Below are 14,403 nucleotides of genomic sequence, written 5' to 3'. Positions count from 1 at the left end.
CTTTTTTTTTTTCTTCAGTCCCCAAGTAGATGCCTTAGTAACAAAGATCTAACACATACCACATTGTTCTTCCAGAATTATCTGAAATGTCATAGAATTTCCTAAAGCTTGCATTTAGATTCTGTTCTTCATGCAGAGAAATTGCATCCCACTTCCCTGTTGTGTTAGGGGTGATATCAGATATGGAGAGAGAAGTGCAGAGCAGAAAGGACATTCTTGGAAGAGAAGCCATTCAAATAGTATACATTAAAAAAAATAATCTAGTGATGTTAGTTATCACAGAAAATAAGATGTTTTTGAGCACTTTAATAGGAGTACTCTACCCCCCATTTTTTCCCCTCTGCTCTTTTAAGAGAGAGGTTTAGCATATCTTATTGTTTCTTAGAGTGAAATACATATTCCTTTTAGGATGTGGTGGATTCTGAAGACACTGAGCCATGCATTGTGATGTTAGAAGAGGATGTCTCTGCAGAGAAGATGGACACAATACATGCAAGCCAACATTCCCCCCAAAAATCCTTAGAAGCTGAAAGTTGGGAATGTGAAAAGGAGTCTTCAGCTGTCTTGAATGGTGCTTCAGATTTTAATACACAGTAAGTTCATTTTGAGGAAGTTCAAATGGAGGATGATTTAAAAAAAATCTCCAAGTATTTTACATTTAACTCCAGCACCTAAAATTTATATATATAAAGACATCATAGATATGCAACTTATTTTTAATTGAGACTTTACTAGAATAAAAAACACCTGTGAAAGCACTATTTTTTTCTGGTTTGGCATAAAATATTGAATGCAGTTATTAAGTAAATATCATTTTTTTTTCTGATGGTCCGTTCCGGTATTGCAGGAACATTGTTTTAGGACTAACATAACGTGCATGTTTGTCCTAAAAATACACCCCTATGTGCTTATGTAAATCTCTGAGTATAGGGTTTTGATTTCCTCTTAATTTGTTGTTTTAAAGATATGGATTGTAAATCTCCTGTGTGATGTGATTAAATACAAAGAAGTGAATTTGTAAAACTCTTGTTGTGACTGAAAGTTGCAATTGTTCTGAAATTTTTAATTTTGTATTTGTTGTTAATCATTTACAAGATGCACAGATATTTGATTGGTGATGTTTTTCATTACCTTGGCTACTGCTCTAAGAAAGCTAAAACCTTTGTATTTGATTCCTATACTGGAGAGAATCATGTACAAGTATATCACGTATGACATGAGAGTCGCTGTTGTCCCTGCCTTTGATTGTTGTAGGAAGTCTGATCCTCAGAAGCAAGAGGAGAAAACCACTGTTTCATCAGCTCGGTTATTGAGGAGTCGATGCCAGAGACCAAAGCCAAACTTGGGCAAGATAACTGCTAGAAAGGATGTGCTGGATGTTACTAAAAGTGTATCCCAGACTGATACCCATCAGGAAGAAAATTTGACGCAATGTGATGATGAACGTAGCACCCTTCCTGATGTAAGGCTTTTTTTTTTTTTTGCCCCCTCTAGTTCTAGCTAAGCCTTTGGGCTTTTGAAACTGAAGGGAATAGTCTTTTTTTTTTTTTTTTGAAACATAGGTTAATCTTTCTTGAAACGATGTTGGTTGTTTTGTTGCTGTTGTTCTAAATAGAAACTCCTCTTTCTTCCACTTAATCATGTGTGAGGAATAGTAGCTTAAATCCACTGTGTATTTAGTTATGTATCCATATGTCTTTCTGACCTGAGGTGGCCTTTTAGAGAAGAAGTGAAGAAAGAAAAGTACTAATAAAGATAGCAAAGGAGAAATCTGGGTACCAGGCAGTTTACTTTAAAAGAAACAAGTATATGTTTTTCTTGGAAAGCCTGGGAAGTTATTAGTAAGCAGTTACTGTTTTGCAGAAATATATTAATATGATTAATACCGAATTTCGTGAACATTATATGCCCTTTACAGTTTGAGTTAGCATCATGACTTTTTTCATGTGTCTTAATTTTTTTTTTTTTTTAGAAAACAGAAAAATATGAGATTCTGCAGTCATTAGAATCCTTGGGAAAGGAAAATCCTCGTGGCTCTCAGGAAGCTTCTGCAAGCCCAAGTTATCAGTCCCCGGAGATGCTTTTAAGATCAGAAGATGGTGAACTCAAGTTTTGTCCACCTGTAGATAATGCAAAAGAAGTATCAGCTACTGATGCAAGGTAGAGCCACTTCTGTTTCTTGACTGTAGCAATGAAGATGTGTTAAAAGGCAGTCGTTGTGCCAGCGGATTTCTAACTGTGAAAGAGAATAAAAATACCCAATGAGATGTCAGTTTTCATAGTTTCAGCATCAATTTTACTAAAATTCCAGTTATTTCTATGCTATGCATCAAATTAATGAGCATTCAGTTTTACAGCTAGTATTTTGTCAGAATTAGCTTCATCATATGAAACACCAGACATGTTCAGTTTGTGCAGAACAACGTTAGTTTGCTTTTCAGAGAAACAATGTGGAAGTTGCTTTTGTTTTACAATAATCAATGGACAGTAAGATAATGCCTCCAGTGAGTTACTTAATTCTGTTGTTAGACCATTCAGACCGGTGTTTTACGTATCTTGATGAAACAAAGATTTCTGTGAAAGAAAGAACTGTATTTTTACCTGTTTCTTTTAAAAATAGAGATATTTCTTACAGGTAAGTATTAGTGGCCTCTGTGTGTGTGTTTGCTTTTTTTTTTTTTTTTTTTTTTTTTTTAAATATGGAGCTTTTGTATTAAGTTTTCGTATTTTTCTATCTGTCTGACTTAGAGTTGACGGCAAAAATACTACTCAAGAAGAAAGCAAACTGACTCCTCTTCAACCTGCCCAGTTAGTGAGGGGCCGATCCCAGAGACACCAACCAAACTTCAGAAGGGCTATGGGAAGGAAGGAATTACAAACAGAAAGAAATGAGCAGGATAAAAAATCTCAAGCAGAGGAGTCGGTTTTGCAGAAAGATGAATTGGCCAACGCTGTGTCTGTTGTAAGTCTAAAGAATAATCTCTTTGTCTCCAAAAAATGCTTTTAAGTTGCGTGTTCTGTTTTATGAAAATATGTTAGAACACTTGAGAAGGATTCCTTGAAGCTGAAATGCCATATTGTATGGAACCCTGCCAAGCACCTGGTGTATTTAGATAATGCAGGTGTATGAAGTGGTGAAGTCTAAACCTGTATTACTCATAGCTTTTGGAAGATGAGAATGTAATTTGGGATAGATTGCATTATAGAAAAGATTATTTACACTTAGGGAATTCTATAGGAAATTTCATTTTGTATATATTGGTATAAAAATGAGCTTTTTGCTCATTTTAGCTTTCCTGATTGGTTGAATCAGATCTGTGTTGGTGAATCCAGCGAGAAGTATCAAGAAAAGGCAGAGCTATTTTTATGCAAGAATTAAGGTCTGAGTGACTTCACCATTGCAGTATCTGACTGTAACTCAATTTACCCTTGTCAAGTAATTTACCTACCTTGTGTGTTCCACAGACGCTTCACCAGGCATTATAACAGGTATAAAAATAGGTATAAAAAGAGTCATTGTAGTAGTGTTACTACATCACCATTATTACACATGCATCTGCTCTTTGCTCGACAAACGCGCAGAGCCACCGCAGCATACAGAGGTCTCGCTCCTCTGCACTGGTCTCTGTAGCTGTCTTGTATCTGGAGCGCTGAGGGGTGTCCTTGGGTGGTGTCTGTGTGGAACCAGTGTGGCAAATAGAGCAGTAAAACTAATAATCCTTTCTAAGGTTATTTTGTGGCAGCAGGGTGTGTCTGTGCAGGACTCCAAGGTGTCCACATTTCAGAGGTTTTCCAAAGCCTTTTCAAAGGCCTCAGGACCTAGTGCTCCATGCAATACAGAGTTGATGGAGTGATAAATAGATAAGTGTTACCCATAAGGCTGCAGTGCCTACTGCGGTAATGGGAAGGCTAATGCTAGGCAGCCCAGGACTGAAAAACACTTATGTTCCAGTGTGCCTTTCAACTGATATATGTGCTCACACAAGTGACTCAGTAAAACAGCATGATTCTTTTTTTTAACTTATTTTTTATTTACTTTTTTTACATTGGGAAATTAACACTGTGATCCGCAACTTGTGCTTGCTTTTTTAATAAAAAAAAAAAATTCTGTTTTAAAAATTAGTCCAATTCTTTTTTTTTTCCTATGCTTCAAGGCATAATGCTTATATTTTGTTCCAAATTAAAGGGTGACAATGAAGTTATCATGCCCGAAGCTGATGTGTTGAATGCGGAAGAACAGACACAGCGAGAGGAGCCTCAGGTGCCCCATAGTTCTGACAATGCACTGTGTAAGCAAAGCAGGTGAGGCTAGAGTCTTGTAAAATCTTGTTTGTCTGTTTGTTTTTTACCTGCTGTATAGGTACTTCTGCAAAATGTCAGTTCTTTTATTCCTTGTTTCCTGTCTGTCTTTAAGGCTTAGGTTTCAGTGCCTCCTGGCAGCTTCTTGCCATGTTTTCAGAGTTTAGTTTTAGTTGAATCGAACTACTTGTCGTTATTTATCTGATACAGTCTTGCTGTGTTTGAGCTCATATATCCTTAGACTTAGCTTTTCTTTTATGGGGTTTGTATTTCTGCATACAGTGATCATGCTTGTCATGCTCATAAATCTTGCAAAGTGACAGAGTTCTGTCTTTTATTGTCCCAGTGTGCTCTTCTATTTTACTACTACTTGTATTAAAATAAGATTTTAAGCATATATGAATTTGCAGGTTCATTGATGTTGGTATAATTTGCAACACTTTTTTTGACAGGGAAAAAAAAAAGTTTAGACAATGAAATTTCCTTATTCCTTGTCAAATATGAGCATAAATACCCGAATCAGAAATAGATATGTTACAAAGGCTGTTTTATTGATTCTTTTTTTAAAAAAATACAAAACATAATGGTTTATCAGAGTTTCTAATCTTTTTGTGTGTCGATTCAGAATTTAACGCATGCAGAAATGTTTTCTTCAAAGTCAATTGACTTTTTTGTTTTAAATGTCCTAGTGTGGAAAAATCCATTTTCCCAGAAGACAAACTGGTTGCCCCCAAACCAGCACAACTCTTAAGGAATCGATTTCAGAGGGCTAGACCAAACCTAGGAAGAGGAAATAGCAAAAAAGAATCTCCAGTGGCTCAAAAACCTACTGCTCCCGTTGAAGAAGCAGAAAAAGGAGAGAGTCTCCCTGTGGTAAAAAAATCCAAGGAACCCCTTTCCTCAAAAGTGAGAATTCTTTCCAGATCTCTGACCTAATCTGATACTAATCTCTGCACCAGCTACTCTTATGAAGTGTCTAAATAAGCTGCTCTTAAGCCATAAACGATAGTTTATGCTTCATCATAACTGATTCTCATCAGTTTTTGCCTGAGAATTATATTCTTGCTGGGATACATGCACCCTAATATGAGGTCTTTTAAAATTCTGTGTTAAAGATATCTACCTACATTTTTTTTGTTGTTAAAACTAAAGGCTCATCCTGTTCTTCCCTTAAATATTTCAGTGTGCATGATAAGTACTAGCTATGTGCATGGTGTATTTCTGTTGCTGGATTTCTTCTAAACACATTGATGGACGGTCACAAAGGAATATGTCTAAAGGAAAAGGGAACAGTCCCATAAACTACTAGAAAAGTTTTGAGCAAAGTTTTGTTTCAAATTATTATCTAGGTTGTAACTTACAATGCTTTGTTTACTGTTATATTGTGTAATCTGCTATACTGTGTTGTCTTTTCCTCTAAATTTAAGGATGACATGGAAGTACTGTTATCTGTGGGGAATTTGGCTAAGAATGACAGTCCAGAGACAAATACAAGAAGTAATAAATCAGAAATATTCTCTTCCCCTGAAAAATTGCTGCTAGTTTCTCAGAAGAGAGAACAAGAAGATCATCTATCTAGAGAGGCTGTAGAAAGCATTCAGGATATCACAGAGAGGTAAAGTTTGCTGTTGATGAACTAAAATAAGCTCTTAAGAAAAAGAAAAAAGCCTTTATGGATTTATCCAGTTGTTTTCATATAGCACTTTTTCTGTATGAACTGTATCAGCTGTAAGCACTGCATCAGCTGTAAGCAATACCTGCCATGAAGGTCACTAGATGGCATCCTTACAGAGTTTTAAGTGTATTTTTAATGGAATCACAGAATTTCAAGACCATTTGGCTGCTTAATTTTGGGGACCCATGGTGGTATAACTGAGGCTTTCAGCTGCAGCCTACTTTGTTGTTTCAATGCTTGTCCAAAAGCAAATTGAAAGGTCCATTACTGAAGAAAAGCAAATTATCTTTTTTTGTATTGCACTTTTCCTTCCATTAGTGAGTGGAGTTCAATAAATAAATTTAAAATGAGAAAACTTGGGTCAATACCTGGGTGGATACTAAATATTTGTAAGCCAGGCTTGTAAAGTCTGTTTAATAGTGACTGAACACTAAAGTTAAATATCTTAATATTTAATAGGTCCAGTGATAAATTAAGTTCTGGAGAAAAAAGTAAATCAAGTGATACAAAACCACTGCATGAAGTGAGGGACCCTCTCTGGAAGCCAAGGTCAAACCTAATGACTGTTACTAGAGAGAGAGATCGTTCTGAAGGTGGAAGCAGAAATGAAGATGACCATGAGATTAGAAATGCAGGAGAATGTTTGATGTCAGAAAAAACAGATGTATCAATGGTAAGTGCTGAATGTTTAGTTTGGGAGAGTTTGTAATTTAAATCTTGTGCTTAGCTTCTTAGAACTCATGCAGAAACACAGTATGTGGATGTTAATGCAGTGTTTTTTTTCTTTTTTCTTTTCTTTTCTTTTTTTTTTTTTAACCTCACCACTGGAAATGATATTGAATAAATCTACGCAGAGTCCCAGACCTGTGGGACTAGTTACTGTGTACCCTTCTTTCTAAGTCTTACAATTTATGTGGCCAGAGGTCTTCATTAGCATAAATACATGCTAACCTTGTTACAGCTGACATTATTTTCCTTGTTCAACACACACACACACACACACAAAACAATTGCTTAATTGTCGAAGCTGTCAGATACTTTGTAAAATCTGTATAAGTATACTTACATATACTTACAGTTATTGATATACACCTGATTAGCCTGTTCAGGCTTCCTTCTTAAATTCCTTTGGCAGACCTGAGCTGGCCCAGACTGCTTCTTTCTGCCATTAGTTATCGTGTCTGAATCATGTTCCTTATTTTCTGTCGGGACAGCCAGGGATGCATGCTATACGTAAACTTTTACTGATCAAGCAGGTACAGTACTTCAGACCCCACGCTCGCGCGTGCTCCCCGCCCCCGGAGTCCTTCTCTAATGCTCTTCATCCTGTTCATGGCTGCAGGTTGGGTCGTGATTGGTCATTCTGTTTAGTTCGTCTTCGTTGACAACTTCCACGTCTTCACTTCCTTTAAGTTGTTTACTTGCTGCAGTCCAGGTTTTTCAGTCTTGTTCAAGGACATGGTAACTTGAGAAAGTCCTGGCTGTCAGACCAGCTGAAGGCCACTCGACCAGCTCTCAATCCCCACACCTCCCCCTTCTTGTTTTTCTATGACGAATGCGACGTTTACCATCCACTGCAGGGCCCTTTGCAGACAGGATAGCAAACAAGGCAGCATCACTAATACCACTAACACCATTCCCACAACAGTCATTCCCATTTCAATCCATGTCATCATCCATCCTGGAACCCCCCATTACTTAGCCAATCGTTGAGCCCTTCAGTCCCTTATTTGCTGAAGCCTCCTATGTATGCTATGAATGCTCACTGAGATTCATACAGCACATCCCATCAAAGTTTTTGCACCCATGCCCTTGCACTAACAGCAAAAAGTCTATGGCAGCCCTGTTTTGTGGCGTGGTGAGCCGAATCTACATCAACTAGTAAGCCTGCTAAAGCAAGCATCGTCACGTGCATTTGTTTAGCAAGCCAACATCCTAGTTTTGCAAGCTTTTTATGAGCAGCAGCCATGAGCAGCAGCTGTACAGTTGCTTTTTCTCCTTGGGTGCTGAAGAACACCTGCACTGCCGTCCTTGAGGTTGGTTATCTACTAATGAGGCATCCTGTACTGCTGTCCTTTTGAAGCAGGTCTGCGCATCTCCCCCTTCTTTATTTAACTACTGTACTGTCATAGCTAGTTTTACATGATCAAACAATCAATCGTTGAACACATAACAAGAAGCAAAGCAGACACACTAGCAATAAACAGAATAGGGTTAGTTCAATAATTAGAAACCTTACAACTTGCGTTGACATGGCTAAGCAAAAGGTTTAGTTTGTCGTCTCCGCTCCCACGGCTTCTTGGTTATCAGGCCTTGCTTGCTGGACCAGTGCCTATGCAGTGTCAGGGTTAGTAGACTGGCTGTTTCAACATCATCTCCCATATCCCCTGTTTTTTTGTTTTGCATTTGCACTGGCAATACTTGCTTCAGAGCACGTTTAACAACAAATTGCATTAGCTGTAACAAACATGGAATACAAAGCATAATCCCGAAAAAGATTAGGAAAAAGAAAGAAAAGGAATAGCTACGAAAGCAGAGCCCTATTCTGCTGTAAGTCAACTCTTCCTTTGACTGACAGGTGAATCACAGCTGTTCCACAAGTGTGGCATATTTTGTTGGTTGACCCATTTCTTCAAACATGACTGCCACCCGCATTCTCTGTATCGCACTGTTAATTAATTGTACACCACAAGGAACTAAACAAGAAATAACAATCAGAAGGAGGGTAATTGAGGGTCCAGCAATCTAAAAATGAAGGTAAAGTCCATTCACAAAAGTTGATTTGTCGGACCAGGTGTAGTGGATAATATCCTTTTCTGAAGGAGTCGGGGCAGTAAACAGGGAGATCTGCGAGACAAAATCTTATGCCATGGTTAAGCTTTCAATAATGAATTTTGTATGTTTTTTTTTTTTTCTCATGCATCTAATTTTTCTCACTAATAACATTTTGTTGTGGGGACATGTTCTTGCTCAGGTTTCGTGATCAAGATGGTGTTAAGTTCCTTCCTATTTCCTTCCAAAGACATGGTCCTTAGCTTTTCTTAGGCCTTTTCTGCTCTGCTTGATGAATCTTAAAACACACAAGAGCAGCATCTTCTTATGATGATTTTGGGGGAGATGTTCAATCACAAGTTACTCATGTCAACAGCAGGCCGCGTGGCCTACATTCGCCTTCTAGATGGCCCTCAGAGAGAGGTGGCCATCACTCATATCAAGGTGTGGCATGGCATGTGTCCCCACCGCTTAACACCTAATAGGTTGCACCCAATAGTGGACCTCGAGGTTCTTGGTGGCAAACACAGAGGCCAACCCGGTCTTGCCCTTGACTATGGTAGAAGGCGCTTAGACTTTTCAGCTGGTCATCAAGGTAGTACCTCACTTGCCTCATACAGCAGCAAGCTGCTATCCTCATGTACATTCTTAAGATCTTTTTTTGCCTCTGCCTCAGCCTGTTCTAGCAGCTGTTGTAACTCTGCACGCTCTAACATCTTTTACAAGGGACAAATTTGTGCCAATTGGGGTCATGTTTAGGCCATGATATAGGGGGTAGTTTCTAGCTAACAAGTGACATACACAAAATCTCAGCCTCTAATGATAGCTACATTGCAAGTGCACGTATGAGAGTCAGTAAACACAGTCGGGTTATAAATGTCATTAATTAGCACGTATTTACACATTGTTCTAAAACACATGCATCCTTTCCCTGCATTGCCTGCGTAAGGTAATACAGTTTTTTGTATTACTCTCTGGATTGATCTCAAAATGGCACACGCCCTCCTTCGCATCAAAGCAAACATTGCTCGCTTTAAGGGCATCATCTTTGCATAGGAACTCCAGCCCCAGTTCTAAAATACAGGCTTCTAGATCTACCGAGTGCCGTGTTTTATCAGACATGTTTGCCCATATTTGGTGGTCAGGGCTGGGGGTGGGCAGGTAGAGCACAGATTCGTTGGTGTTAATTCCCAGGACTGCAATGGGGTAAACCTTCTCCATGGCGACATCTGCCATGGTCAGTATGTAGGCGATGACCACGCTGAGGAACTGGTCGTGGGTGAAGTTCACAGGTCTCCACCACACTTGTTCTTTCTCCATGGCTGCGTCCCCCGTGATCTTTCAGGTCTCGGGGGGGCGGTCTCCATTGTCTCCATCTCTCAATATACCTGCAGCGACACTCTGCACCCATGTCTAGGCCTGGGTAAAACTAAAAGCGAAGGACATGTTATTTTGTTCCCCTGTCCAATGACAGGTAGTTGGATTGTGCAACCCTCCCTGGGGTAACCTGGTGAACATAAATTGTTGCCCCTGCCGCCCCTGCAAACTGATCCCAGTGCTCCTCAGCAATGGGTATGGTAAAGAAAGCTTTAGCCAAATCAGTTACTGCATACCAAGGTCTGAAATGCTTCTGGATTTTTTTCTATCAAGGTGACAATATTTGGCACAGCTGTTGTAAGAGGCGGGATGTGTGAATTTAATTCTCTGAAATCCACAGACATTTTCCATGACTTGTCACTCTTTCTGATGGGTCAGACAGGGTTATTCCAAGCTGTGGTAGTGGGTTTAAAACTCCTGCATCCACTAGGTCTTTAATTGTCTGCGAAATGTCTTCATGCCCCCGCAGAATCTTGTACTGTTACATAGCCATCAATTTAGTTGTGGCAGGAATCTGCACAGGGGGCATTTTACTTTTCTGACTAAAATTGTCTGGGCACTAATATAGTTCTTTGTTCCAAATTGGTACAAACCATCAGAAAAGTTCAAGGCAGTCCCTTTAAAATATCAATTCCAATTATATATTCAGGGACAGGAATAACCTTAACTGAATACAATCATTTTGGGAGGTTCCGGATTTTCGTTTCTATTTGTGTTTGCAAAGCTTGAGTTAGTTCCCTCCCCCCGCCCCCAAAAAACCAGTGATAATTACAGACTGTCCTTTAAATTTCTTGGGTTTTCTATATATTAAGGAGGCCTCCGCTCCAGTAGCCGTTGAGGCTTTTCCTAATCTCTTTTCAAGGATACAAGTCATCCACTGTTGGGGGGAGGTGAGGAAAGGCAGGGAGGGGGTGCAGTCTGAATTATTCCTGGCTTTCCCGCTTTCGAATTCTGCACTTTCTTGTTGTGTTTATTCAGCCCTCTCTGCTTAGATATTTTACGCAAGAAAAACCTAAAGACCACAGACACAAACAGCACGCACACCATTTCTATCCAGTGGCAGGACCTCACGTAGTTGTGCACTCCACTAGTTAGTTTCACTGTCGAATCCCATTCTCGTCAGCACTTATGTTGCGGATAGGCTCAGGATTCAGCAATAATCACAAAACGAGGTGGCTACAGGGAGCCTTTATTCAGGTGAAAGCACATTACAGAAGCAGGATAATTACTCTTGAGGTAATACTTGCCAGCAGGATACTGAGACTGACCATTCTCTTGAGTTGGCAGATTAGAGGGTTGCTGACAGGCTCCTAACTTGGCAGGCATCCCTGCAGAGACAACGAAGGCCTCGGTGTCGAGAGTCTCGCCCCCCACCCCTCCACACTGTGTTTTTATGCCCGCTGCATCCTGCCACGTAGGGCCGGTACGTGCCAGTAGGCAAGCCAGGGGGCCGGCAAGCTCCGCTTTCAGTCACGTAACTCTCCCTCCTGGGTGCGCCTGTGCGCATGCCAATAAGGGGTCCCAGCCATCAGGCTGAGCATCCTGCCTTCCTCATCTTCTTCCTCCCTCTCAGGTGTTTGACCTTCAAACTAGTTTAGAGGACATCTGCAATTAAGTTGGCTACAAGCCGGGTCGAGCAGCTGCCTTCAACTGCTCTTGGAGGAGGTCGGATGTGAACCTGGCTGAGCAGCCGCCTCCATGCTCCTTATCGCTCAGCTCAGGTGGGCGAACATCTTCTTTCTCAAGGTCTGGGTTCTGTTTCGCACAATAGTTTTATGACTCTACAGATCATACAAATTTCCACCTCCTGTATATGCCACCCTGTGATGTGTAGAGGTCAATCTATTGTAGTGAAGGACCTGAGCAGATAACGTTTTCATAGCAGTTTTAACCATACCTCGTGTCAGCATTATTATACAAGAGATACAACACATAATACAGATGAACATAGCAAATAGAAATAATAGCCCTAATAACAGTTTCTCTCCTCACTTAAAGCATTACAATTCTCCAACCCCTACTTTAAAATACGGATCAAATCCCTGGGCTGGATATCCTTACTCCTCCCGGATTTATCCAGGATATGGTGCATGACTGGCAGCGCCCTTTTGTGCTCTTTGGTCATGGATCCTCCCACAGTTCTCGACAGCTGGCTTCTACCTTGCAGATCTCCCTGCCCGTAGATGGAGCTTCTAAAGTAACCGGTTGCGTGGAATACATTCTCTCCCATCCGCCCTGTTGAGCTTGCTGCATCACACAATCTCCCCTGACTGAGACCATGACTGAAACAGGCAAGAACATGACCATCCCAGCCGCCGGCCGTGGCTCGCTCCCTCTGGGGCACACGCCCTTCAAATCCCAGTCCAGATCATCTGGCAATGGGGCACATCCTCCCCCTTCTCTTTTTCAGGCTGTAATGTCAGGGGTGGTGGTAAAGGCACCAGTGTTCCTCCCCCAGGTCTTCTGTAGGGTCCGGGGAGGCAGTGGGTTCAATCGGGGGTGGAGCCTCAGGCCCTGTGGCCACTTCCGCAGCCGCTTGCGCCCCTCATATGGCCTTGAAGTGCTCCAGAGTGTCAACCAGCAAGTGCCAGGTGGTCAGCGCCCTCGTGGCCGTTCAATCACCGTTGGAGGCAGAGTCAAAAAGCACTTTGCCTGCAGCCTCGCATTCTTTTGGATCGAAAGCAGCCTGCGCATCCCCCCGCAAGCTTTTCCCTTTGCACCACAGTAATAATGTTCTTAAAGCAGTTTTATCATACTTGATCCCTCTTTTCAGCAGCATGCAATCCCAAATGTTCACTATAGCCTTCCTTTGTGTAAATGGGTTCGGCCCCATCTTTTATAGTCCCTGATAGCTCACCTAGTCACAGTCCAGCTGCGACTCCCCGGGGGTTCTTAGGCACTTCCTGCTGGAATCCTTTAGCTCTCCTCAACCCTCAGCTACTGGGCACCGTCTCCGTCGAACTCCCCTCGGCCTGTATTTACAATATGTACAAGATCGCATCAGGGTCACCAGTTGTTGGGACGTCCAGGGATGCATGCTATATGTAAGCTTTTACTGATCAAGCAGATACAGTGCTTCAGACCCCATGCTCACGCGTGCTCTCCACCCCCGGAGTCCTTCTTTAATACTCTTCATCCTGATCATGGCTGCATGTTCTTCGTGGTTGGCTGTTCTGCCTAGTTCCTTTTCGTTGACAGCTTCCATGTCTTCGCTTCCTCTTCGTTGGCAACTTCCACGTCTTCATTTCCTTCATGTTGTTTACTTGCTGCAGTCCAGGTTTTTCAGTCTTGTTCAAGGACATGGTAACTTGAGAAAGTCCTGGCTGTCAGACCAGCCATCTGACCACCTCTCAATCCCCACAATTTTCCAAATGGATTACTAGAAATTTTTAGCTACTGTATCATTTCTCCAAGTGCCCATAGTTGATGGAACTGCACTTACTGATATGCCTTCAATTACATGTTTTGAACAGAATCATGTAGTGCGTTCAAATGAAAGTTCTATCTCCATCCCAACCAATTCTCTTGTGAGAACAGCTCTGTAAGAACTTTGCCAAAGCAAACATTGTAGGTGAGAAAAATTTTGACACTACAGCTCTTGCATAAGAAGACAGCTTAGAAAAGAACCTCGGTCTTTGTTCTTTAAATCTATTTGTCACTAAAACCAATCGAAGTATGTTTGGTAGTATGGTAATAATTATTTCATCTGTTCAGCAAAGCGCCAGTCCCTTGGTGGAAGCTGCATCTTGCTCAGAGGCCTCAAGAAAACATCATTTTACAGACTCTGAGGAAACATCTTGTAAAAGAATCAGGCAAGAAAATAAATACCAGTCTCCAGACATTTCATCAGAGAGTGAGAGTCAAGAAGATGATTCTCAGCCTTCTGCTTCTCAGGAGGAAATGTCAAGGTAAAACAATAATTCTGACTTTGAAGCTCCACTGGTTTGGGTTTGTTTTTTAAATTTAATTTTCAGCCACAGTACTAAAACTGTATAGCACCTACAGGATGTCATTCCTTGCATCTCCCCCTTTTTAGGTACATATAGGTATCCCTGTGCCTTCTACCCTGTCCGTACTGTGATCAAACAAACACAGCCAGCACTCTCACCAACTCATCCTACCTTTTGTTCCACTCTGTAGCGCAGCAGTCTTGGCTCCTGGGCCCACCTTGCAGTGGTCCCAGAATTCTGGGCCACTGCAGAGTTCTGATTTTAAAGGTGAGGGCTTTCAGGTACCCAGAATGGGGACAAAGGCATTGTGGTAATATCCTAAATGAAAAG

At 41.1% G+C, this 14,403-nt stretch overlaps 1 protein-coding gene across 1 annotated transcript in view; it reads left to right on the top strand.

Annotated features, from left to right (window-relative positions):
- BDP1 (BDP1 general transcription factor IIIB subunit) overlaps positions 1 to 14,403 on the top strand; it is a 47,142-nt gene that overhangs the window by 17,845 nt on the left and 14,894 nt on the right. The window contains exons 19-27 of the mRNA XM_088536988.1: positions 409 to 593; positions 1,255 to 1,462; positions 1,973 to 2,160; positions 2,749 to 2,962; positions 4,187 to 4,302; positions 4,989 to 5,205; positions 5,727 to 5,914; positions 6,434 to 6,647; positions 13,838 to 14,031. Coding sequence (XP_088393114.1) covers positions 409 to 593; positions 1,255 to 1,462; positions 1,973 to 2,160; positions 2,749 to 2,962; positions 4,187 to 4,302; positions 4,989 to 5,205; positions 5,727 to 5,914; positions 6,434 to 6,647; positions 13,838 to 14,031 — 1,724 coding nt within the window. The remainder of the gene's footprint in view (positions 1 to 408; positions 594 to 1,254; positions 1,463 to 1,972; positions 2,161 to 2,748; positions 2,963 to 4,186; positions 4,303 to 4,988; positions 5,206 to 5,726; positions 5,915 to 6,433; positions 6,648 to 13,837; positions 14,032 to 14,403) is intronic.

The sequence above is a fragment of the Tinamus guttatus genome, unplaced genomic scaffold (genome assembly GCF_059628265.1).
Source record: "Tinamus guttatus ecotype Peru unplaced genomic scaffold, ASM5962826v1 Tinamus_guttatus_pri_ptg000711l, whole genome shotgun sequence".
In the NCBI taxonomy this organism is placed as follows: Eukaryota; Metazoa; Chordata; class Aves; order Tinamiformes; family Tinamidae; genus Tinamus; species Tinamus guttatus.
Note: the sequence above shows the minus strand (reverse complement) of the source record. Positions and strands in the feature narration are given on the sequence as shown.